The sequence below is a fragment of the Phycodurus eques genome, chromosome 6 (genome assembly GCF_024500275.1).
Source record: "Phycodurus eques isolate BA_2022a chromosome 6, UOR_Pequ_1.1, whole genome shotgun sequence".
Taxonomy (NCBI): domain Eukaryota; kingdom Metazoa; phylum Chordata; class Actinopteri; order Syngnathiformes; family Syngnathidae; genus Phycodurus; species Phycodurus eques.
This window is the reverse complement of record NC_084530.1, coordinates 8,337,473-8,365,026: the sequence shown is the minus strand read 5'-3', so window position 1 is coordinate 8,365,026 and position 27,554 is coordinate 8,337,473. Positions and strand designations below refer to the sequence as shown.

At 40.1% G+C, this 27,554-nt stretch overlaps 1 protein-coding gene across 1 annotated transcript in view; it reads right to left on the bottom strand.

Annotated features, from left to right (window-relative positions):
* LOC133403610 (cytoplasmic phosphatidylinositol transfer protein 1-like) overlaps positions 1-27,554 on the bottom strand; it is a 76,022-nt gene that overhangs the window by 18,220 nt on the left and 30,248 nt on the right. Inside the window, exons 2-5 of the mRNA XM_061678617.1 lie at positions 8,192-8,340; positions 4,928-5,016; positions 3,717-3,724; positions 2,661-2,732 (exon numbers count right to left, since the gene is read on the bottom strand). Of these exons, the coding sequence (XP_061534601.1) occupies positions 2,661-2,732; positions 3,717-3,724; positions 4,928-5,016; positions 8,192-8,340 (318 nt within the window). The remainder of the gene's footprint in view (positions 1-2,660; positions 2,733-3,716; positions 3,725-4,927; positions 5,017-8,191; positions 8,341-27,554) is intronic.

Below are 27,554 nucleotides of genomic sequence, written 5' to 3'. Positions count from 1 at the left end.
GTTAGCGAAACCACCCTCCCCCCGCAGAAATTAAGCAGATGTAAAGCAATGCATTCTTCAAGTCTAAAACGCAGTAAGTCCAAATGTGGCGGCCTCTGCGCTCCATGCTATGTGACAAATTGAAGGAAATGAATTGAACGAATGAGCTGAATGAAAACTAAATGGATCACGATTTTTCACATTCTTATCATTGTGTGTTTCTACTGTCCACTTTGCTGTTATAAAACAGAAATGTACCGATTGTGGGACTAATATGCTTAAAGGTCTTATTTTTCTATTTTAGCTAATAGGAAATTGTGCGAAAAGTTAATGTGTGTGTGTGTGCGTGCGCGCGTATTTGGCCAGAAAATGTGGAATTCATGTGCCCTTTCCAAATGCACCCGGTTCACTTCAATACCCACTCACTTCCTGACCACATGCACATTTATTTTCCCTTCCCCTGCACTATTCATTTCCCTCTCCTTCTATTATACTTCTCCATCCCTCTCTTCCTGTCTGTCTTTTTAGGTATCCTCATCTTCCACTGGTTTATAGTCAGAGGGTCTTCTTTCCGTGATGATTTTGGTCAACTATGACATAATAATGACATAAGCAGCGACACTCACAGAAGAGCATAGAAACAAAATACTCATGAACTGTTAGAACACATCAGGGTATGAGTTCTACACCACTGAAAACTACAAGCCATCCATCCATTTGCTATACGGCTTACTGTATCCTGTTCAGGGTCACGGGGAACTCGAGCTTATCCCAGCAACTTCGAGCGAAAGTCAGATGACAGCCAGGATTGGTCGCCAGTCAGTCACAGGGCACATAGAGACAGACAACCAATCAGAATCACATGATCACTAAGTGGGAACTGAACCCACATGGCCTGCACGGAAGTCAGGCAAATGTACTCAAACACCATCAGTGACTTGTAAACTACAACCACAATAAGCATACAGTAGTTCATACATACAGTAGAACATACTGTACAAACAGTACATTAAAATATTACTACCAGTGACTCTTAGTACCACAGTCAAGCGTGAAGTGAGAGGTTTGTTTTGATTGCCATTTATTCACTGCTTAGAAAATGTAATGCTCATGCAATGCTAATTCTCAACCGAATGTTTATGTATATTTAAATTCATGCTACATAAGTATATGGACTACATAAGTGCATTTTCAATAGATTTTATTTTTTTTTTAATTCTAAATACTGTGCTGAGCCAAATGCAACAAAATTTTGTTCCATATACACAAAGTGTAATTTAGCAGGATTACACAAAAACAACATGACTGATTTCTCGAGACTCGAGGAGTTTTTTTTATTTTTATATTTGCACACTTTGTTGTTACCAGGGTTACCTACAAATTTGAGATTCCCAGTATAAAAAAAAATAAAACATTTAAAACAATTTATTTTCCCTGGCAAGGCCTGAGGGCTTGACTATAAAAAGTCATTTCAATCCCATAACTTTCTAAGGGAAGGTAAACGCTATTCAGTACTCCACCAACTAGATTTAACAATGTTAAACAACAACCACAGGTATGATGATAAAATCAGTTTTGCTTATTTTGTATATTCGGTATATTTCTATGTGACGGTTGATGCAAGATCTTGGGCTGGCAACGTTGACGGTCTTTCTTGACTGAACATATAACATTGTCGCAGGATGCCTTTCAAAAGTGTTCAGTTCGTATTTGTCAGTTTTTGTGACAAGGGGTGTCTCTGCATTTTAATCACCTTTTGCGTTGCTTTCTTCATGTTGATTTCATCCTTCTAGTCTGCGAGTTGATTTAATTTTACAGAGTCAACTCTTTGTCCCGCTTCGGTCTCTTCATTTTCCCCTCAATACATCAGTAGCATCCCAGTCAAAGGTGTTGTAATCACCAAAAAAGTACCCAATGAAATCACTCATTATTGTTTTAAATTTGATCATTTATGTCCTCAGAGTACTACTACAAGTTTGCCACTATGTAATGATGTTTTGACAGAAACTACTTGAGACGTTCGAAGAGTGTACATCATCAGCCCATAATGTACACTGATGGACTGTTCTTAGCCAATCAGAATCGAGCATTCACAAAGACCATGGTACAATACTTTGTGCTTTCATACAAAAATGTTTTTTTTAGATATTCATAATTATTTGTTTTGGAAAATAGAATTGCTGTAACAGTCCTGGAAACATTATTATTTTTCCAAACAATAGTTTCCATTTTCCATACATTTCCAGACGTGGAAATTTATTAAATCAAATTTCATACTTTCCATACTTGCATAGTGTTACAGGCCGCTTGCACTGGGGCCATGCGGTGGAGTGATTCATCTGAAGAACAAATGGTGTCAGTCTCTTTTGGAGGAATTTGGATGCCCCCCGTACCTATTATTTGACTTCTCTGTCCAGGTAGTGGTAGCATTATTGTTTATGAATAAGGCCCGTATGAAATTAAATGTTATAAAGGTTATAAAGGAAAAAGTAAGCAAGGAGGCCAACATGTGGAGCAATTTCTTTGGCAGACTCAAATCCCATGCAAAGTGGTCTTCAATAATACAAATAGCTCAAGTCGTGCCATATCCTCTAATATCTACAATCTCATTGTTCTGGTGGTATAGCTAACGCGCTATACAAGTGCAGTCCATTTACCATTTAAATTCAGAGTGCACTTACATTATCGTTGATGCCTTTGTTGTCCTCATATTTTGTCTCTATGTGAATGGAGAACTTGGGAAGGAACGAGCACTGTAATAAAAAAATTTAAAAAAAGCAACGCATTCATTAATAAAGCCTAAGTCAACTTAATTTCTTTCTTTGCTCTATAATTCACATTCATGTTTTACATTTCAACTCTAGTTTATGAATTGCCACCAAAGTGGCTCTTAAGCTCAAGGCTGCTTTAAAACTATCCTACTGGTGAGAAGAGACGCTCCCAAAGATGCTTTAAAGTTAAGCATCAACGATGGATTCAGGCACAAAGTCCTCTGACAAAGTAAATCCAGCCTTAATGTGTCAACATTAACATGCGTATGGCAAATTCCACCCACACTAAAACAAATATCAGACATTCTGTCACTGTCTTGCCATTGTCTTTTCCATCCCATAAACACGTGTGACTCATGGTGTCAACATTTGTCATTTACATAATAGACACCAGATGCAAAGTAAAGGCCAAAAATATACCACGAATCTTCAATATTTCTATAAAGTAATCACCGGTGACAATGCCTCTTTGTCATTATTGCAGTCATGCGTCATGTTATTCTTGAGGGGAAATGAATTATTTTCTCTGCATGGAATGACTCCAAAATCAAGGTTATTGTAATTGTTCGAAAATAGTAAGTCAGTCTTCTCAAGTGATCAGAGTACTCTAAGTATGTGTTGAAGTTATTTGCAAACAGCTAAAAAGGAATGGTCGCAGACAAATAGTCGGACATCTGGACATTTATCATGTTATCCTATAAGGAGGGGGATGAAAACACGATAGTTGCATCAAGTACTGTTATAAACGCAGGGCAAATTAGTCCCGGACTCCCACTGCTACTATTTTAGGTTTTAGCAGAAAATAAACCAAGAAAAAAACAGAATGCAGCCAATGTGTTAAGTTTCAGAAGTTTCTAAGAACAAGCTGACAAAAACATATTGCCTAACAAGCTCTCTCTCTTTTATCTTCATGCACAAATAAGGTATAATTTGATACCTGTCCAAAAATTTAGGAAATATACTTACAGTATATTCTACAGGGTGGAGGGTACACATCAGGTCATGTCCAGAAAAGCACAACAAAAAAAATTTAATTAATTGCATGAATGAATAAACAGTCTGCTGAATACATTTTCATGTTGGTAACATGTTTTCACTCTGCTGGCAAACTGAGGCCAAGTGAGGAACACAGGCTGGAGGCTGCACAAGTGTCACTTGTGACGCTGTGATCACTGAATCACCAACAGGCATGAATCTAATCGTTAAATGTCAGCATTGGATGCAGCGTGCAGGCACTGTTTGACAGCCTTTTCTCTCAAGGGTCATCAAATACCCTTGTGTGCAGATACTTGGCACCATATACTGTAGCTTCATAGTAGTACTGGGGGATGCGCCATATAAGCAGTGTGTCTCAATAAATGAATGATTTAATAATGTCAACAAGGGGGTTCTGTTTTTATTAGCGTGGGTTTGTCCATTTAATAGTCGACTGTTTTCTGTAGGTAGCACGGTGTGAAGCAGTTTGGCTGGTCTCCCCATTCTTGTGTGGGTTTTCTCCGGGTAGTCCAGCTTCCTCCCACATTTCAATAACATGCATGTTTGCCCAACTGAATGTAAAAATCTTCCATTGGTGTGAATGTGAATGTGAATGTGTAATTTGTTATATACGAATTAAAATATGTCCCACTAAATGAAGAGTCTAAAGTGAGAACTCCTATTATTTGGGTAATGACTGATGCACTTTTCCACTTTGAGCTCATTAGGTAGATTACTGTCCCTTCCTGTAAACCGAAATCTAAAATTGTGCAAGTGTTAATGCAGAAGTTACATTCTAGAGCAGGGGTGTCAAACTAATTTTTGTCACGGGCCACATTGTACTTATGGCTTCCCTCGGAGGGCCGTTATGACTGTGAACCCATATAAAATATTGTCTCATATAATGACATATACAAAACAAATTGATGGATAACTAGTTGTAAAATCAGAAGCCAATAAAAAAATGTCAACTATTAAAATGTGATTGGTAACATAAAATGCTTGCAATATCTCAACATTACACAAGTAAAGACACCAATTTTGGTATTTTCACAAGAAACATGAAGTCGACACATGATTTGCTTTCGCGGGCCACATAAAATGATGTTGTGGGCCGGATCTGGCCCCCGGGCCAACAGTTTGACCCCAGTGTTCTAGAGTGTAAGAGTCAATGTAGATGCTGATGGTTGTAACATGCTCACCTGTGACGGTGTAAGGGTAATAGTTCCATGCCTTCTCTGTCACGTAGAAGATTTTAGGAACCACTGCTCGAGCCCAGCTGGGAAGTTTACTGGAGAGACAGAAAGCATTGAGGTGCTGCTGAAGCAGGCTTAAGGATCAAATTACTTCTGTATACAAAGCAGTCATCTTGTTCTACTTGCTCACAGCCCAGATTAGTGGAACCAAAAAGAAGTGCAACTTCCAAATATATATATGTAATATAATAATGATATAATATAAAACAACTGTTTAAATCCAGAGATAAGGTTAGTAAAAAAGTTAGTAAGTTAGTGAAAAAAAGTGAGTAAAAAAAAATGATTTTTAAGTAATTAATATGGCAACACTGACCGCACTTTAGTAAACTAGCCCCACCCTATCTGCAGACATGTTGCTTGCTTGTTTCTTTTAACTATGTTTGTGTTTATACGGGGACCTCGAGTGCCCTGCGCCTATAAATAAAATTAATAATAATAATAATTATTATAATAATTATTAGTGACAGCAAGGCACATCAGCAGGGATGCACAATGAACAACTGAAGCCACTAAAGATATATCATAATGTATTTATTTTATTGATACTGACAAATAAACTCATTCATTTACAAAACTTATTTATTGCCTAGGCCTTCTAGAAAGGTGTAAAATATAAACAATTACAATATATGGACTGTCGTTAGGGTGCACTGAATGAGGTGGTAGATTTTACTATAAAAATTAACAGTGCAGCAATATGAATAGGAAAGGTTCACATTCTATTAAAAAAAATAGATATACATTCTATTATTGTCTAACATATAAAGTGAAAATAATACCTTTAATATCAGTTTGCAGTGGCATAGAACAGAACTGTATGAATTAAATGATATTACTATATATGATAGTCGGCAGTCGATGTCTATTCCGTCTGCCTCACAGTTCTGAGGACCAGGGTTCAATCCCCGGCCTCGCCTGTGTGGAGTTGGCATGTTCTCCCCGTGCCAGCGTGGGTTTTCTCCGGGCACTCCGGTTTCCTCCCACATCCCAAAAACATGCATGGTAGGTTGATTGAAGACTCTAAATTACCCGTATGTGTGAATGTGAGTGCAAATGGTTGTTTGTGTAAATGTGATTGGCTGGCAACCAGTTCAGGGTGTACCCCGCCTCCTGCCCGTTGATTGCTGGGATAGGCTCCAGCACTCCCACAACCCTAGTGAGAATAAGCGGCACAGAAAATGGATGGATGATACTGCCTATATTATTATCTATTATATTTTATACAGCACTTGATTTGGATCTCATTAGATTGTACATGATTCTATAATGCACAATGTACCAAATGTAGCACGCTTCCAACTGCACTTCCTTTGACTGACAAAGACACTGACTGCGAATCAAAATTAATGTGGAATTAATGCATCTAATGCACTGTATAATATTGGGTCTCTCTTCATCTCTGTGCAAGAAGCAGACACTCCGCCTACACCTCCATCTGTTGATTTCTCCCATTTCTTGCTTTACTCAGTTAAATATGTCTGCCAGCAAATGTGTGGCCAAGCCTACAAGCGGGGTGAGCAGCTGCCCATTTTTTACGACATGGCTGGTAAAAACAACAATACATTTAAAAAGCTAAACGGAGACCAGTGTTTCAAAAAACAAACGGCATCATTTAACGTAATAATAAACTCAACCATTCACTCTGCTCTTAGTGACAGTTACTGGTAGGACCAACATCTATTCGATGCTGAAGTATGATGGAATTAGGTAAATACAGAACAGCAGCAGGCATGGCATTTTCCAGGTCAGGCTGGTAAAAGATGCTTCAATGTTTAATTGAGTGCCAGAGAAGTGGGTTTTGGTAGAACAGTCAACCCCCTCCCGGAAAATAAGGGAGGATTTGGCAGAAATATTGTTCACCATCTTTAACATTTATAATGCTAATAACACTAGTTTGAATCTACTTTTAATTCAGAAAATACAAACGTCAATAGAAAGGCAACTTTGCCCAAGTTAAACAACTTTAACACGAAGGGTCTTTGTTCCCTTCAAACTACTGCTTTTAAGAAGGGTATAGGAAACTGTCCTTCAGCATTGTTAAGGATTTGGCATCATTAACTGCTTATCATTGTGCTACTGGAAGTATTCTCCATACTAAATAATATTGAATGGCAGTATTTGAACAGAAATAACTTCTTCAGCTTTTACTTTGCTCCTGCAGGGCAGCACTGTGCCCAGTCAGCATTAATGGATCCTCCGGCATGGTGAATGCTGACACAGGTGATCGTGCTCCAATGAGTCGCCTGCAACATCTCTGTCCACCTATTTTCTCTTCTCCTGCCCTTGTTCTCTCCTTTTCCATCATACTGTAGTTCACTGGTTTAATGCACGTTAAACTAAGGTATTATACAGTATCACAGACAGGCTGACTGTATCGCTATGACAAAGATATCTTTTGTAATTACCTGTGCAAAAGAGATTTGTTTGTGTGCGGGATTGTGCAAAAAATGTAGACACTGGCACTTTTTAGAGGAGTGGGCAATTTCAATTTAAAGATATATAAAGGCATTTTTTTTAGGGGAGGTGCATTCTAAAAAATAATAACTGACAATGATTGAAATAATAATATATTAATAATATGTAAGTGGAGCTTAAAATACAAAATAAAATTACTATTTTTGATAAAATGCAGCAAAACTGAATGAACCTTGGTGGACTGTACGAAACTAATCTAAAGGCATGTAACTCCCTGGAATATGGCCATGACACCCACAACATTGCGGAGGGACCAGCTGTCAGTCTGCTGGAACGGAAACTGCCAGAAAAGAAACTCTCCTCCGATAACGTGAGATCATCTTTAACACTGCGCAGAGAATGTTTTTAAAACGTGTGATAAGAATCACTTCAATTCCTCTAAAAAAAAAATTCTATGCCTCAATACGTGCTGTTTTGGTTCGCAACAGAGTTCCAATTGGCTCAACATTTAACTCAATGTGTGAACACCATTACCTATAAAGTGAGATAGAGTTGCAACTATACTGGGGGAAATGAAGGCATTAATTTGAGAGTGTCTATTGGAGCGGGGACACTAGTTAAGAAAAAATATTTATCATATACATCAGGGAAAGCAAATTGAGGACCATTGGCTTCTGAGAAGAGTCAACAATACACAAGTGACAACCAACAATGAGAGCAAAATACTGTCATTGTTTTCTACACAACTACAACGCAGCAGATTTGAGTCAATCGGGAGAGGTGGAAGCAACTGACCTGTTGAGGTAGACTCGTTTTTCTGTGAACTGTCCCTGCCCGTGCATGGGGTCCTCATACGGTTCGTTCTGGACGACTTCCACACCTTCTCCTCGGTCGCTCTGCTCATGGCTGTGTTTGCTGATCATGTACAGCTGCCCAATGCGGTACTGGAAGACAGAGAAAGAAAGGATACATTTTCACCTCATAAAATATATCCTGGAAACAAGGCAACATATAATAGTAAGTTTGGTCTCAAACAGTTGGAACAGCTGGCCCATGTTGTTTGATGGCTAGTAACTGGCGGGCTGCTCTCGAGCAAAACAAGGCACTGGTATTACAAGCCATGGCTAGACCAAGAGCCTGCAGAGATACTAAACAACAACAATACACAACGCACAACAGCACTTGATAGACCAGAAGGACAATTGCTCCGTGTTTGAAGCTGTTACAACAGCAACAACAGACTTTTCCCACCGTCCATCATGGGATACTTGTGCGTGCTATAATAGTGAGAATAGAAAGTGTCTCCTCTTAATTCTCCTCTGATTTGTAGCGACACCTGATAAAGTTGAAAGTTGAACTCATCTTTGACTTGTTCAGTTTCAAATGTTTTTTTAAATTGTATTAAATGATTAACAAACAGAACCTTTACATAATCATCGACAAATGTTTTAGTTTTATCTGAAATAATACTGTGAAGATTTTATTTTTATTCTCTCTCTCGTGGTGGAATAGTGGTTAGCACGTCTGCCAAAGTCAGGAAATGCGTGTTTCAATCGCTGTTGGAACATCTCTGTGTGGAGTCTGCACATTCTCCCCGTCAAGAGGGATTGGCTCCAGATACCCATGACCCTTATGTGGACGAGCAGTTTAAAACATGGATAGATTTGTTTTCTCGAACAAGCTTTAAAACAGCAGGGGAGGAGGCCTGCAAATGGAAATTTAAACCCACCACACTCCCTTTGCTGCTTTCTTTTTCCTCTGACCTTTACCTGTCATGAAGTTGTGCTGTGAAATGGTGTCAGTGGGGAAACACAACACAATCATCTGCTGAATTGCATTTCAATATGTTCCAACTCAGCACCCAGCTTCCATTGCAAATCTCTCAAGTAATTTATTCTCAGTTTCTGGCAATGATCAATACAACAAATACCTTTAGTTCCAGCAGCTCATCAGATGATAGTGAGAAAGATGCAGAACCAAGCAAAAACTGCTGCTTACGCCAGCATTTGTTACAGCATTAAACATGTATACAAATGAAACCCCCAAACTCATTACACAATCATTTAATGTTAAGACAGAGGCTGACCAATCTTGTTGTTTTCTTTTTTCTTTTCTTTTACATGCAGAATTTGATGAGATTCAATGAAAGAACTGAAAAAAAAAAACCTATGCTCTTAGGCTGCAATGCAGTTCTACAACCACATTATTGGCTGCAGTGTTGCCAGTATGTAACGTGTTACTCAAATATTACAGCTTTTTTAGGTAACTCGTTATAAAATGGCAGTCAGATTATAGTCAATGTTTTTTTTTTATATCAATGTGCATTACTATACTGGATATAGAATGCAGTTCAACATTCCTGATTTTTATTTAAATTTTTTTAAGAAACATTTTAAGTGGCGGGGATACATTCAAGCTTAGTGAGAAAACGTTCCACCTGTAGATATGAATATACATACGACATGCCCCTTTGAGATGCATGCCTGCGACCATGCAAAGATATTGGGGGTAAAGTGTCAGTAAATTCCATTTTTGTGGGCAGCACGAAAACAAAAATAAGGATTCCTGCACATTACATACTGTACAATGATCACAAGGAACTAGGAGTAACCTTTTAAAAGGTAATATTTTTTTGTATGGTTTTTTAAATGTTCTGGATTGAGACCAACATGCTTATTCCTAAAAAGTATATCCAGTAGTATTGTAAGTCACTGTAACATTATGCACAGTTTGAACATTAACACTGATCTTAAATATAGGAAAATAAAAACAGTACTTAAATTACAACCCCAATTCCAATGAAGTTGGGACTTTGTGTTAAATGATGATTTGCAAATCATTGTATTCTATTTAATTTATACACTACAAAGACAAGATATTTAATGTTCAAACTGATAAACTGTATTGTTTTTAGCAAATAATCATTAACTTAGAATTTTATGGCTGCAACACATTCCAAAAAAGCTGGGACAGGGTGACAGACTGGGACAGAAATGCTAGCTTGTTGCCCATGTCTGGCTTCAAAACTCTCACAGTTTACAGTGTTGCTCATTGCATTGAAAATTCACCCTAAGGGAGGGTAGTTGGTGACCTCCTATTTTCTTGGCATGTTTCTGAGCCGGCGAAAGTTGATTCGCGTTGTCGCAATTATTGCCATCTGCACAACACCTCATTCTGGTTTAGATCCTCTTTTTAAAGCTAAAATATCTCCAAATAATGGTGGATCATTTATTTTTTTGCCACTAAATGGAGATTTAGTGGAGATTCTGCTCCGGCTTTATACACACACAATTTTCTTTTCACACTGTGTTTGTAGTTCGCGTGCATGTGTCCATTGTCTTAACCATTGGGCAGCCGTGGCCCAATGGTTAAGATCATCGCCTGCCACCGTGGGGGACTTGTGTTCAAAACCCCGACTGGACCATCCGCCAACGTCCTCCGGACTCACGGCTGTGGTGTCCTTGAGCAAGAGACTGACACCCTGAAATGCTCCCAGGGCACTTCAGCTGCCCCCTGCTCCAGTGTGTTCCATTAACATGTGTATGTGTTCACTGTGATGGCTTAAATGCAGACAAAAAAATTCGTGTGCATGCATACATCTTCATGACAATAAAAGATGATTTTTCTTCTTCTTGTGTGTATGTGTCTCTCTCTCTCTCTCTCTTTCTTGGGTGAGCCTCGGAGGTTTGTCATTGGCTGGCTTTAGCCGTCGATGACAGCAACCATGAAATGAGGTGTGTAAATGGGCTGGCCTAAGCAGTACATTTAAGGACAAACAAAGAAATTGTGACTGCCTGAGTTGTATATGCATAATTGATATAATTGATTTTTCAATATTAATATCTTTAATGTTCATATCTAGCTATCGATACGATAATGATATATCGTTCAGCCCTACACATGAAATCCATAGAAGTGGTTAGTTTTTGGATTTTTTGTTAGTTTCTTAATAGATCTTGCAATGATAGATCCTGCACTGATAAATACAATTTTAAATACTCTTTTCCTCACACCCTTCTCCTGAAGCCAATCTGTCACATTGGCTCCATTAATGAAGCATCATCACTTTCACGAAGCCCCAAACGCAATGAATGCGTTTCTAAAATCAGCTGTGACAAGAGTGATGCTGCCAACTTCAGAGCAACTGTGAATAATGCAGCTGATCTCTACTCCCTCTTCTTCACACTTAGTTTGTCCTCTGCATCAGTGTCCTTCAATCTTTCCTTTCTGAGTGTGAGGAGGACAAACTGAGTGTGAGGAGGACAAAGGGGAGAGTTGGTGGAAAAAAAAAAATAGTATGACATCAGCCTCAGTTAATGTCCATTTAATCTTAATCAGGACATCAACTGTCCCTAGCGTCATCACCTAAAAATCACAAGGATGCGCGTACATTTATGAGGGCCGACGTGATTATTTGAACAGTGTGCTTAGCCACAAAAATGCATTAGTGAAAGATTACACAATGGCAAATGGAAGCTTCTATAAACTGATTGAATAGCTCTTTTATTTGCAGCCACTCAAGCAAAACAGGCAATCACTTGTGAGATTAATGCAATAATGAAGTACTACTGGCTTGTTCATATCTGGAATCTTCACAGGATAATCACGTTACAGTCAAAAAACAAAGAGGCCAGTGCTTTTCTTGGCCTGATTTGATTTATCTGACAAGCCACTCTGATTTGTTATTGTCCTTAAAATAATGAAGTGGGTTGTCATCATTACAACAGAGCACCAACTAACTACATTGATAAAACACACAACAGCTCCTGAAGGCCTCGTCATATTGTAATATTGTTATTTCTTGAAAAGTTGAATTTGGGAATGTTGTTATCACGTCTATCTTTATTTCTATGGAGCAACATTAAGCTTTAGCCCAACCTGTGAGAATAAACAGAAACCTCAAAAGCCTTGAACACATTAACAGAAATGCTTTTTCACCTCTTAAATGGCTGAAAAATGTGAATGGGCTTTGAATGGTTGCCCGTAGTAGTTGGTAGAGAAGCACACAAATATAATTTTATGTGTTAAGATGCAAATCAATCTATGGTGCATCTGTCCATCTAATGCTACACCTCCATTATCTAGAAAGCCACCTAGACCAGTGATTCCCAACACTAATGTGCGGTTCTTGTGTGCCGTGGGAAATGATCAAATTTCACTTAATTGGTCAAAATATTATTTATTTACAACAAATAATGTGTCGGCGGCATGGTGGACAACTGGTTAGAGCGTCTGCCTCACAGTTCTGAGGACCGGGGTTTAATCCCCGGCCCCGCCTGTGTGGAGTTTGTATGTTCTCCCCGTGCCTGCGTGGGTTTTCTCCGGGCACTCCGGTTTCCTCCCAAATCCCAAAAACATGCATGGTAGGTTAATTGACAACTCTAAATTGCCCGTAGGTGCGAATGGTTGTTTGTTTGTATGTGCCCTGCGATTGGCTGGCTACCAGTTCCGCCTCCTGCGCGATGATAGCTAGGATAGGCTCCAGAAGACCTATGGTCAATTGTTTACATGTGAGGGGATTTATTCCAATCGAGTGTAAACACATGCACTACTCGGAACAGCCGTGTGACATGCCCACTTCGTCATGAACGTCACGTCATATATCAAGATGAAGGTCCATCACCTATTCAGCACAGTAGTTGGGATTGTTTTCATGAGTTTATTTTATAAAATACACATACGAGCTCCGTCAGCCACACGTAAACAATGATGTCACCGCGCATTCATGTCGAGACGAAGCATGCACAGACAGTACGCTTCCGGCTCTATTCCAAATGACTGCATACATGGCGAACATTTACTTCTGATCGGTTTCTCCCCGTGAAACCAAATGAAATTCCATTCGGATTCAACTTGCTTATTCTTGAGGTGTTTATATGGAGCATTTTCATTTGGTATGGACCTCTAATGTGGAAGAGAGTATAATTGAAATAGAAGGCTCCGTGTAAACCATGCAATTCTTGCAGCTCTTTATTCTTTATTTCAGACCCAGGGGGACCCATATCAGAATCAGAATCATCTTTATTTGCCAAGTATGTCCAAAACACACAAGGAATTTGTCTCCAGTAGTTGGAGCCGCTCTAGTACAACAGACAGTCAATTTACAGAACACTTTGGAGTGTTGAACACTTTGGAATTGTGCAAAAAGATGCAGAGTCCTCTAGCACTTGGAGTGGTGTAAGGTCTCCAAAGACGGACGAAAAACACAAAAACAAAGACAATAATAGAGAACGCGTTACCGAGGCGACCACACTGGTAGGCGAGTAAAGAAAAACAATTTAACAGAGAAACAAGAAAGGAAGTTATAACAATAATAATAACAATACCGATTTAAAAGCCCCCCAAAAATAAGGGCAGGCTTTATTTTTTATGATTTCAGAGGCATAAAAAAACCTAATAATATTCTTTATCATCATAGTTTTTGGGACAATATATCGTCTCAAAATAAAATCGTGACAGGCCATTAATTCATTATTATTACTCGTTTCCTCTGAATTTGAAGTAAATCTGATGATGCACTTGCTCTCAGTTGGACCCGCAAAATGTGATTGTTTGAGCAGACGCCACCATTCAAAAATTGGAAAATGGCCTTTTTAAACATCACATTTGCGTCTCAACTACTCAAACATTTGGGCATTCAGTCACACATTTCCTAATGATTTATAGGCAAGAAAATTTGGGCTGATTTACGACATACAAAGTGTCATAAACCTAACCCCCGTGATAAACGAAGTATCGCTGTATTTACATTTGGCAAGCTAACGTTTTTCCTGCTTTTAATAGTCAATCAAAATGCTATTCCATTTTCACCCTGGTTTATATCAGATTTTTAACCACAGTTGTTCATTGTTAGAGTTCAAATTGCCAACTAAGCTTGTTAATTGTTAAGTGTTAAAGTACATGTTATGATTATCATCATTATGGTTATGATGATTATTCTTATTATTAATATGCCATAGCCTTAACAAATGGCATATTAAACTGCAGATTACTACTTCTTTGTATTTGTTCATCAACATTTCACTGTAATGATGTAAGTATTAGTACGAGGGGAAAGATGTGCACTAACAAGTGTGCTGTAATTCCTTATCCTTTAACATTTTGGCCAAAGAATATCAGAGACCTTTTATTAAGACACCTGGGAAGTGTTTTAAAAGTTTAAAGGTGGAAAAACAAACCTAATACAGTATTTCTCCTTTAACAATGAGGATATAATAAACCTCCACTCACTGGCAGCACACCTCCCTACTTTAATGTCAATATGATGCTGTCTACACATTTATGGATTTGCTAATCACCAAACTGAACTTGTAATAGGACACATTGCTGCCCTCTGGGAGCATAGTTGCTGGCTAACAGAGAGACCATTTTACCCATGATCACTGAATCTGAAACACTCAGATTGTAACTTGAGAGTGGGGTCCTTTCTTGTGTGATATTAATTGCTCTATTTCACTGTGTAAGATGTAAAATTGCAACAACAATAACAGTGACAGCATAAAAATAACAGAGTTCATTGTTGAAATAAATGAATTTAGTGCTTTATTTGGTTTTAGTGTGTGGGTGGCCTATATGTAACTTGCTGTTATGGTCACATGATGAAAACCTGCAGAAGTGTTTGCGTTCAGTTCGGCAGTCCTATAATAGTCTGCCATCACGTGTGTAAAGGAAGAAGAAATTAAATCAATTAAATTCAAATAATAAATACACTGTACTTTTGAGCTGAGCTGATGTCTGCGCATCACAGATGCCTTGATAGGATCATCTGTGCCAATAAAGAAAGATTTTTTCAAAATTGAAAAATAGAGGCCTTAATAAATAGAATATTTGCTCAATTGGCTTGTCAGGCAGGAGTGAGGCATGAGAGGTTCTTGTGGAAATTTGAATAATGAAAACTTTCAGCAGCACTGTCCTAAAATAAAAGTATGAAACGTGGAAATTTGCATAAAACATCTCTCTTAACAGCACTTTAAAGGGAACTCAAAGACTTGCAAAGTAAAACAATGTAACTTTAGAAAATTATTGCAATACATTTTACAATTATTATGTGATACCACTGCGATTGGCTGGCAAGTTCAGGGTGTACTCCGCCTCCTGCCCGATGACAGCTGGGATAGGCTCCAGCACGCCCGCGACCCGAGTGAGGAGAAGCGGCTCAGAAAATGGATGGATGGATGGATATGTGATACCATATATCATTATGTGATACCATATATCAGTATGAAACTATTTTATTTAAATAGATTTACCTAGCGGCACGGTGAACAACTGGTTAGCACATCTGCCTCACAGTTCTGGGGACCGTGGTTTAAATCCCGGCCCTGCCTGTGTGGGCTTTGCATGTGCGTGGGTTTTCTCCAGGTACTCCGGTTTCCTCCCACCTCCCAAAAACATGTGCGGTAGGATGATTGAAGACTCTAAATTGTCCGTAGGTGCGAATGGTTGTTTGTTTATATGTGCCCTGCGATTGGCTGGCGACCACTTCAGGGTGTACCCTGCCTCAAGCCCTAAGTTAGCTGGCTCCAGGCACGCCCGCGACCCTTGTGAGGATAAGCGGTACAGAAAATAGATGGATGGTAGAAATCATATGGTTCTACTGATTTATGGTAATGAGCATGGCATCCATTGATCCACCGGCGCCATCAACCTGCAGGACGCCATTGGAAATTCAGCTACTGTGGGTCGAAATCGAAGAAGAAGAAGGTGGAAAGCGGGTTTTCGGCAGGAAGATAAGAGGAAAGCACAGAGCCTAGAACTGAATGCGGGGACTTTGACTGTTAGGACTATGACAGGAAAATCTCGGGAGTCGGTTGACATGATGATGAGGAGAAAGGTTGATATATTGTGTGCCCAGGAGACCAGGTGGTAAGGCAGTGAGGCTAGAAGTTTCGGGGCAGGGTTTAAATTATTTTACTATGGTATAGATGGGAAGAGAAATGGAGTCGGGGTTATTTTAAAAGAAGAGTTGGCTAAGAATGTCTTGGAGGTGAAAAGAGTATCAGATCGAATGATGAGGCTGAAACTTGAAATTGAGGGTGTTATGTATAATGTGATTAGTGGCTACGCCCCACAGGTGTAGGTCACATCCTAGAGGTGAAAGAGAAATTCTGGAAGGAGCTAGACAAAGTAGTTCTGAGCATCCCAGAAAGAGAGAGAGTCGTGAGATTGTAATGGACATGTTGGTGAAGGAAATAGGGGTGATTAAGAAGTGATGCGTAAGTACGGCATCAAGGAAATGAACTTGGAGGGACAGATGGTGGTAGACTTTGCAAAAAGGATGCAAATGGCTGTATTGAACACTTTTTCCCCAGAAGAGTCAGGAACATAGGGTGACCTACAAGAGCGGAGGTAGAAGCACACATCTTGTGCAGACGATGTAATCTGAAGGAGGTTACCGACTGTAAAGTAGTGGTAGGGGAGAGTGTGGCTAGACAGCATTGGATGGTGGTGTGTAAAATGACTCTGGTGGTGGGGAGGAAGATTAGGAAGACAAAGGCAGAGCAGAGAACCATGTGGTGGAAGCTGAGACAGGACGAGTGTTGTGCAGCTTTTCGGGAAGAGGTGAGACAGCCTCTCTGTGGATAGGAGGAGCTTCCAGAAGACTGGACCACTGTAGCCAAGGTGATAGAGATGGGAAGGATGTGCAGTAGGTTAGGGTGATTAAGGATAGAGATGGAAATATGTTGACTGGTGCCAGCAGTGTGCTAGCTAGATGGAAAGAATACTTCGAGGAGTTGATGAATGAGGAAAATTAGAGAGAAGGGAGAGTAGAAGAGGCAAGTGTGGTGGACCAGGAAGTGGCAATGATTAGTAAGGGGGAAGTTAGAAAGGCATTAAAGAGGATGAAAAATGGAAAGGCAGTTTGTCCTGATGACGTTCCTGTGGAGGTATGGAAGCATCTAGGAGAGGTGGCTGTGGAGTTTTTGACCAGCTTGTTCAATAGAATTCTAGCACGTGAGAAGATGCCTGAGGAATGAAGGAAAAGTGTGCTGGTGCCCATTTTTAAGAACAAGGGTAATGTGCAGAGCTGTTGGAACTATAGAGGAATAAAGTTGATGAGCCACACAATGAAGTTATGGGAAAGAGTATTGGAGGCTAGACTCAGGACAGAAGTGAGTATTTGCGAGCAACAGTATAGTTTCATGCCTAGAAAGAGTACCATAGATGCATTATTTGCCTTGAGGATGTTGATGGAAAATACAGAGAAGGTCAGAAGGAGCTACATTGTGCCTTTGTAGATCTAGAAAAGCCTATGACAGAGTACCCAGAGAGGAACTGTGGTACTGCATGCGGAAGTCTGGAGTGGCAGAGAAGTACGTTAGAATAATACAGGACATGTACTACGAGGGCAGCAGAACAGCGGTGAGGTGTGCTGTAGGTGTGACAGACGAATTTAAGGTGGAGGTGGGACTGCATCAGGGAACAGCCCTGAGCCCCTTCCTGTTTGCAGTGGTGATGGCTAGACTGACAGATGAGGTTAGACTGGAATCCCCGTGGACCATGAGGTTTGCAGATGACATTGTGATTTGCAGTGAAAGCATTGAGCAGGTGGAGGAAGAGTTAGAAAGATGGAGGCGTGACCCAGAAAAGAGAATGAAGATTATCCGAAGTAAAACAGAATATATGTGTATGAAGGAGAGGCATGGAGGGGGAAGAGTGAGGCTACAGGGAGAAGCGATAATAAGGGTGGAGGACTTTGAATACTTGGGATCAACCGTCCAGAGCAATGGTGGAACGGGTGGAGGAAATCGTCAGGTGTGTTGTGTGACAGAGTCTCTGATAGGATGAAGGGCAACGATTATTTTATTTATTGTTACTTGGCTGTTTCTAAACCTGCTTGCCTTTAATCACTGCCATTTACGGTTGTTGAAGTCAAACATCCATGTTAATATGGAGGACTGGCAGTGAATGAGTAAAGAGTGTTCCTGCCTGTCTGACTTGACTTTTAATTTTTGGACTCAAGCAAATAAGTCACTGTTAAGGCCTTTTCATACTGTACTTGCTCAGTGTGAAAGGACGATAACGACGGCAATGTTGGTGTGGCCATCCCATATTTGGAAGTGGTGACACAACAGCCCGGAAGGAAGTTGGGAGGCTTTCCCCCTAAGTGGCAACTTGGCAATATGTATTTATCATTGTTGGAAAAGAAAGGCCTAATTTTGCTTATTTGAAGGAGGAGGAGGTGACGCACCATTTCAGAGTTTAAATTCGTTTGTGAGCTTTCTAGTTCCAGGAAGAGTGCTTCGAGGTGTATTTCAGGCTGAGCAGGGAGCTTTGAAAGGGAGTTTGAAAGCCTCCCGCATAGACGTCTCAGTATATCATTTTTTTGTTGGCCCAAAGTTCAGGATAGTGGGACACCGCAATTATTATGCCTTCCTCTATTTGCCCCTTGCTGTTTACTATACAAGTCTGCCAAAATAGCACTCAGAAATCACTTCCCCAACCCCGCGGAGGAGCTTTTTGACCACTGCGTCAAAGCTCCAGAGTAGAACATTTTCTCACCGATGACACGACGCAGAGCGTCAGACGCCCTCTGCGTTGATGCAACACTCGGCTTCACCTCAAAGCATGCTGACGCCCACTCATCACACACAAGTCGAGGGCGTCAGACGCATCGCCAAGTGCAGTGTGAAAAGGCCTTTAGTAGGCAGTAATTTAATGTTAGTTAGATTAACAACAATTTCTAATGTTATAAATTAAAAACAATATGACAATAAATACTGTTAAATTAGTGAACAGGCAAATTTTCAATGGACAGTTTTGTTATTATTTGATAGCATAGCATGATTATTGCTGCAGCAATAATAGGGTTTTGGAGGTACTGTATACAAATGTAAGCATTGGATTAATGTGGATAGAAGTGCACGGTAATATATCATGTGAAGATGTCTTCCACAAAAAACTGGGGGAAATCACACAGAAACTACTGAAGCCTATTGAGAAGGACTCAGCTAGCAAGAAAAAGAGGTTTTTCAGTTTTCCTGCTTTCACCTCTGCGCCCCACCTGTACTGTCAACCTTCCTGCAATACCGTGAGCTTTCCCACAATACCGCAATAATTATCGTACCGTGAGATTAATACCGTGATAAAACCGAACTGTGAGATATAGCAAACATTTAAGCGCACTTGACCGAGCAGGGCAAGCTCAAGTTTGCCACGGGCAAGCAAAATTTGAAGGCACTTGCCCTTAAAAGTTAACTTCGAGCCCAGCTATCTGTAAGATAAGCGATTCTAAAAACATTCCATAGTGATAGCCCTTTTACCCTAATTTAGCGTCGCCGTCGGCACGGAGCTCAAAATGGGCATTCGTATCTTCTTATCCATATCTGTGAGCGAGCCTAGTATGTTAAAATCAGGAGGAACTGCAACTGTGTCAGGCTGTCAGCATCAAAGGTAAGTGCGCAGATTCATTTTCGCCAATTAAACTGCCTCGGAACAGAAGTCCGCAGGCTGTCGCAAGCCGGGCACTCGGGTAGGTAGCTGCTAGCCGCTAACGCCGGCAAACTAGCGCCAAAGTCTATCATTTAATCAATGACAGCGTATTAAATTAGCGATTGAACGTGGTTTCGGGATGGTATTGTGTTGATGTTAGGCAACAGTATTGGTAATTGAAACTGCAGTTTGGACAGCATCCAGTCGAGGTCCGGCGGCAGGGGCTGCTCTTGGCTGGCTGCCGCAGCATTGTTCCTGGCAGAATCCTTGAGGAGCACTTCAGAATAAAAGCCAACAATTTGCAGGGCATTAAATCGATTGCAATTGGACTGTTCTGTTTATCCAGTTGCAATCAATTCAATGCCCTGAGAATAAAATGACCTGGATGAATGAGACTATTCAGAGGCAAAAGCCTAACAAGGCATTCATGTCCAATGGTATGCCAATATTCTTGCCCAAAGATTTCTTCTCTTTCTTTTGCCTTGAAATACATTTTTGCATGCTTATGGTGCAATAGGACTTTCCACAAGTTTTCTTCTCAGTTACATATAGATTTTGGATGCTTCCCTTTTCAATATAGCGTCTATTTCATAATCGCTATCTCACGGTATTGTTATTGTTTGCATTATTGCAATAATATCCTTTGAGAGTTACTCAGTGATTTCCACCACTTAAAAACACAGAAGTCCCACATTTTTGGTGTAAATTAATATTGAATTTAAATAAATAAATGGTCTCAATCCATTATAAATCTTGGCTTGTGTAATGGAGCTTTGCAGCCTTTCACACATTCATTAATCACACACTTAAATAATCCCATACGGTTGCACTGTGATGGACCCCCATTCCTTTGCACTTTCATTACCTGCGACGGCACACACACAAAGACACGCACACTCACACACACACACACACACACACACACACACTTTGTTCCATGCACATTTAATCAACTGAGCAAGTGTACCGTGCATCAGGCTGCTCTCTCTCGATAAGATTATTCTTGAGCTGTAGGCCTCCGAGTCATAGGGCCACCAGGAGTGTAATTAGTGGGAGCGTACATGACAGGAGGATGGAGGAGAGAGAAAAGGCAAAATAACACGACAGGAAAGATTGCACATGATGATGTGGTAGTGATAAATATGATTAAGAAGTTATTGGTGCAAACCCAACTGAGCATAACAACATCAAACAATATAACATCTCGTGGCTGCCCACTTGCAATGCCTCTACCTTCTACTACAGATAAACTTCGATTTAACAATGGTTTGTAACAGCAAGAGACAACGTGCTAAAAGCTACTGATCTTGGCATGAATGTCGTTGCAGCGCGTTGTGACTTACAGAACCAACACACACCTGCTATAGCCTGTGTGTGACAAGAGAATAGTGTGACAAGTTCTGTAACATGACATCATTGTGTGTGTGTGTGTGTGTGTGTGGATGCATATGTCGGTGTCTGTATGTTTGTATTCATGTGTTTTGTCACTTGCCCTTTAAGCCCTCCTCTGTCATTTTCACAGTTTCAGCTACGTATGTCATTAAGTATTCACATAGTGTGCGTTCAGAACAATTCATTCATGACCACGTTTAATGGAAAAGATGGATGTGCGAGACCTTCCTTCTGGAAAAAAAATGAATGGGGTTTATACAGCACAGCGATGTCCAACTAATAGTATGTAGGGTTGAAATTGTGATATGACAAAATAATTTCTTTCGAATTGAGAAAGGAGATAGAAAAATCTCAGACCTAAGAAATAAATGTTTTACATACGAGGAGAAATTAGTGCAACAACGCCAGCTCAAAGACATTTGTAAAGGCCAGAATTGCTTTGAAATGTGAATCCATCTGTCAAGTGTTCGAGTAAATATGTTTAAAGTTGTTTAAAGCGCTACACCTTGCCATTGAGATGATCACATTTTAATTGGGGTATTACTAGAGGTGAAAATAAAGTGCTGTGCTCGGAAGTTGGCTCTGGTGTGGTTGCATATTTATAAGTGGGGAAGTGAAAGTTAAATAATATATAATCTATTTATGAATGGGCTTCAATATTGATATCAAGAAAAAGGCAGGGGAAGAACCGTAAATACCTGAAAAATGTATAGCGATGGGAGTAGGTAGGGGATGATGTCCCAGCCAGACCAAAGAGATGGCACGCAAGGAGAGGATGGATGAATGAACACAGGATAAATGACAGACACGATGGGGCAGAAAATGAATCAGACAACTCTATACTTAGGCGGTGGAGTTAAGAAAACCTTACCAAGGTGTTATAAAAATTCAAAATCTGTAGAAATAGAGGAATTGTACAAAACCATACACTTGCCATGGGCCGGATGCCGGTTTTAAGATAAACTGCGGTTTAAAAAAAAAAATAATAATAATTAAAACAAGTTTTTAAAAGCATCACAGTTTCAAAACTGCTATAAATTTCCATCAGCGGTATGAGCTGTTTGTTTTTTGTGTTTTTTTTTTAGGCATCAGTGACACGACCCCTGCCCCTCCAGTTGTTGGTGCGAGCAGTCAATGAGGGTACTGTGGTTTGGTCGAGGAAGGATATTAGATTTACGAGCAAACCACCCATCACTCCTTGACAAACATAACGTTAATACACAGTATTGCTACAACGCAGTCTTGAAATAAACATGTGCAACAAGCTACGAGAGTCACCAGGTCAACAAATGCTGAAGAAAATACTATACCCTCGCTACCGAGGCGGATAACTAGCAAACGAGCATGGCCAACATCATTTCGTTCCCACTTTGACATTACTTCACAAATAGGAGAAGAGCGGAGAAGTAGCTATTAATTTTCTGAGAAATAAGTACTTTTACTGTTGTATTACATTTTGATTTTATTAGAAAAATGTGAGTTTACTTTCTTTTTATGTTTACTAATTTACCTACTGTGCGCATTGAGTGGAAAAACATTTACCCAAACATTTCAAAATACAGTGGTGCCTTCAGTTACGAGTGACCGACTTACGAGTTTTTCGAGATGAGCCGTCTACCGGCCGAGTTTTGGCTTTGACTTGCGAGCCCAAACGTCCGATACGAGCGCTGTATGATGGTAGGTGGATTCACTCACTCTACAACAAGCAGAGTTATATATTAGTTATATATAGTTTATTATTAGTTATAATAAAGTCTTAAAAAAAGAGGCTTTAAGCTGTTGATTGCCACTACCACTTTGGGTTTACAGTCAAACTAACCATTAAAACAAAAAGAATTGAGGTGAACGTCCCTCCCTCAGATTGAAGAAGGACGAGGGGGTGGGGTGCAGGAGACAATGAGAAGAGGCAAGCATAATGGCGGAAAAGCAAGAAGACAAAATGAAAAAAAAAAAAAACTAAAATTTCAAAACAAAATTTCAAAAAAGCTGAAAATATGAAAGGGGAGAGGACAAAGGTGTGTATGCATTGTGGTTTGCTATAAATAGCAAAGACTGTATAAAAATAGGACATGGCATCCTAACTTGCTACATAAGACTGCACACGGCAGTTTGTGCCATTAAGTTGTGACATTGGTGCGCTCCATTTTGTGCTTGTACATTTTGAGTCTGGATACTGTTGATGATCTCATCTGGCACATTGTGTTCAAGAGTATTTGTAGACAATGTCCGTTTCACTATGAAATATGATCCATCAATGGGGTAGGATACATTTGGGAAACAGTCCTTCACGTTTTTTGTTTTGTTTTTTTTCCCCCTCCAAGAGTGACCTAATTTGCTCTGCAAACAGTGGCTAATCATGCGGGTAAATGGCTAGGGAGGGACTTTGTGAGTAAATGTAACTCAAATGAAAGGTCAGGCTGAGTGAATAAAGCTTTGATGGGAATGCCCACTGGGGTGTTTGTGTGTGTGTGTGAAAGCTATTAATATCTAGACTGTTTGAAGTCTCCCACCAATGATGAAGGACAGTTAATTTCAGATAAGTTGCCTCCTCTTTCACTCCTTAGTTACTTTTGGGTCTTTTTATAGTTCAACACTGTTTAACGTGCACTTATACTGTATAGCGCTTTATCTACACCATGAGGTGCCCAAAGTGCTTGATAAAACCTCACATTTACCCATTCGCGCACACATTCATGCAAAAGAAATATTTTCTCATTACCAAGTGGCTCTCAAACAAAATCATAAGAGACACAATTCTATAGTATACTAACAATATAGAGAGAAAAATGTAAACATAAAATGCATTCAGTAAATAAAGAAACAAAAATGTTTGCATGTGAAAATTTTGGTTTACTGGTTCAGAGCATTTCCACTTTTAAATGATATTTCTTGCACTGTACGCTGTTTTGATTCAGGTTCAGAAAATCTGGAGAAATCACTGCATGTAAGCGGCATGGCCGAAAACCAGTATTGAATGCCCGTGACCTTCGATCCCTCAGGCGGCACTGCATCAAAAAAACATCATCAATGTGTAAAGGATATCACCACATGGGCTCAGGAACACTTCAGAAAACCGATGTCAGTCAATACAGTTTGGCGCTACATCCGTAAGTGCAACTTGAAATTCTACTATGCAAAGCAAAAGCCATTTATCAACAACACCCAGAAACGCCGGCTTCTCTGGGACCGAGCTCATCTAAGATGGACTGATGAAAAGTGGAAAAGTGTTCTGTGGTCCGATGAGTCCACATTTCAAATTGTTTTTGGAAATTGTGGACGTCGTGTCCTCCAGGCCAAAGAGGAAAAGAACCATCCGGACTGTTATGGACGCAAAGTTCAAAAGCCAGCATCTGTGATGGTATTGGGCTGTGTTAGTGCCAATGGCATAGGTAACTTACACATCTGTGAAGGCACCATTAATGCTGAAAGGTACATACAGGTTTTAGAGAAACATATGCTGCCATCCAAGCAACTTCTTTTTCATTGCTTATTTCAGCAAGACAATCCCAAACCACATTCTGCACGCGTTACAACAGCGTGGCTTCGTAGCAAGAGTGCGGGTACTCGACTGGCCTGCCTGCAGTCCAGACCTGTCTCCCATTAAAAATGTGTGGCGCATTATGAAGCGTAAAATACAACAACGGAGACCCCGGATTGTTGAACAGCTGAAGCTGTACATCAAGCAAAAATTGGAAAGAATTCCACCGACAAAGCTTCAACTATTAGTGTCCTCAGTTCCCAAACGTTTATTGAATGTTGTTAAAATAAAAGGTGATGTAACACAGTGGTAAACATGACCCTGTCCCAGCTTTTTTGGAACGTGCTGCAGCCATAAATTCTAAGTTAATGATTATTTGCTAAAAACAATAAAGTTTATCAGTTTGAACATTAAATATCTTGTCTTTGTAGTGTATTCAATTAAATATAGGTTGAACATGATTTGCAAATCATTGTATTCTGTTTTTATTTAAGTTTAACACAACGTCCCAAGGCACGGTGGCCGACTGGTTGGAGCGTTAGCCTCACAGTTCTGAGGACCCGGGTTCAATCCACGACCCAGACTGTGTGGAGTTTGCATGTTCTCCCCGTGCCTGCGTGGGTTTTCTCCGGGCACTCTGGTTTCCTCCCACATCCCAAAAACATGCATAAATTGGAGACTCTAAATTGCCCGTAGGTGTGACTGTGAGTGTGAATGGTTGTTTGTTTATATGTGTACCCTCCCCTGTCACCTGAAGATAGCTGGGATAGGCTTCAGCACGCCCACGACCATAGTGAGGATAAGCAGTACAGAAAATGGATGGATGGATATACAGACCATTTACAAAAAAATGTAATATGATGGAAAAGTTTATTTATTTGCATAATTCCATTCAAAAAGTTAAACTTTCATAGATTATAGATTCAGGTATTTGTTTATTTTTAAATAATTTGGGCTTCCAGCTCATAAAACCCACAAAATCAGGAATTTCAAAAATGTGAATACTGTGAAGAAATCAACCCATATTTTGCAGCCCATAAAACGTTTTAAACTGAGTGTCACACAGTAATCATCTACTAAACTAAAAGCACTTGGACAGGTTTACCCAGGTGTCATTAAATTGCTTCAGTTTGGTTCAATTGTCTCTGTTGGGTTAAATATGGGAAAGAGTGCAGACTTGACAACTGGCCAGAAGACCATCATTGAGACCTTCCATAGAATGGGTAAGCCACAAAAGTTCATATCGAAGGAGGCTGGCTGTTCACATGCTGGCTGTGTCCAAGCATATAAATGGAAAATATAGTAGAAGGACAACATTTGGCAGGAGAAGATAGACCAGCAAAAGAGATGACCGTGGGCTTAAGCGGAATATCAAACAGAGAAGATGCAAGAATCTAGCAGAGATCCAGAAAGAGTGAAATGAGGAGGGAGTCACAGCTTCAAAAACCACCACATTCAGACGCATCCGGGAGACGGGCTACAACTGTCCGGTTCCTCGGGTCAAGCCACTTCTGAGCCAGAGCCAACGTAGGAAGCGTCTCAACTGGGCCAAGGAGAAGAAGGACTGGACTTTTGGCCAGTGGTCGATGGTCCTCTTTTCCGATTAAAGTAAAGTGTGCCTTTCATTCGAGAATCAAGGTCCAAGGGTTTGGAGGAAGACAGGTGAAGAACAGAACCCAAGCTGCTTGAGGTCCACTGTGAAATATCCACAGTCAGTTGTGATTTGGGGTGCAATTTTCAGAGTAGGTGTTGGTCAACTCTGCTTTCTTAAATCCAAGGTCACCGCAACAGTCTACCAGAATCTTTTTGAGGACTTCATGATTCTTTCTGCTGAGGATTCGTATGGAGATGCAGATTTCATCTTCTCTCAGGACCTGGCCCCTGCCCATATCGCCAGAAGCACCAAAACCTGGCTTGATGCCCATGCCATCACAATGGTTGACTGGCCGGCCAACTCGCAGGATCTAAACTCCACTGAGAATCTATGGGGTATTATCAAGAGAAAAATAGGACCCAAAAGCAAGGAAGAACTGACAGCAAGATTTAAGGAAATCTGGGCTTCCATAACTCCCAGGCAATGCCACAGGCTGATTGCCTCAATGCCACAGCGCATCGAGGGAGTGATTAAAGCAAAGGGATAGTCAACCAAGTATTGAAGATTAACATATTGTTTTGAAAGTACCATATTTTGATTGATTTGTGACCCTAATTTCACTCTTTTTTCCCCTACAAAAACTGAAGTAAATGGTGATTTCTTACACTATTCAAATTTTTTAAATTCCTGATTTCGTGGGTTTTATGAGCTGGAAGCCCAAATTATGTAAAAATAAACAAATAAATACTTGAAATTGTTTAAATTGTTGGCAATGAATATAATCTGTGAAAGTTTAATTTATAGAATAGAATTATGGAAATAAACTTTTCCATGATATAATTTTTTTTTGGAAAGGGTCTGTGTATATATAACTAATTCACTAACTAGCCAAATAAAATCTAACCTCTTACCAAAATGACAGTCAATCAGAAATTGACTGAGCCACAACGTACGTCCTTTTTAGATGCTTGTATATCACTGTCATGCTGCTGTAAAAGGCACATTACGTCTCGCAGGTTTTGCATCGCATCTTTGGTGAATAAGTCAAACTTCAGTGCTCTGTTGCTAATGCTAACGGTTAGCCGTGGTTCTTCCAGGTCACTGGATGACCACTACTGCGCATGTGCAACACTAGAAAGACTCCGATATCAACTACTGCGCATGTGTGTCAGGCCACCGGCCAGAAGAGGCACACAACAAGCGAGCAAGCGGGAGGAATGGAGAGGAAAAACAAAGCTTAAAAAAACATTATATCACCTATG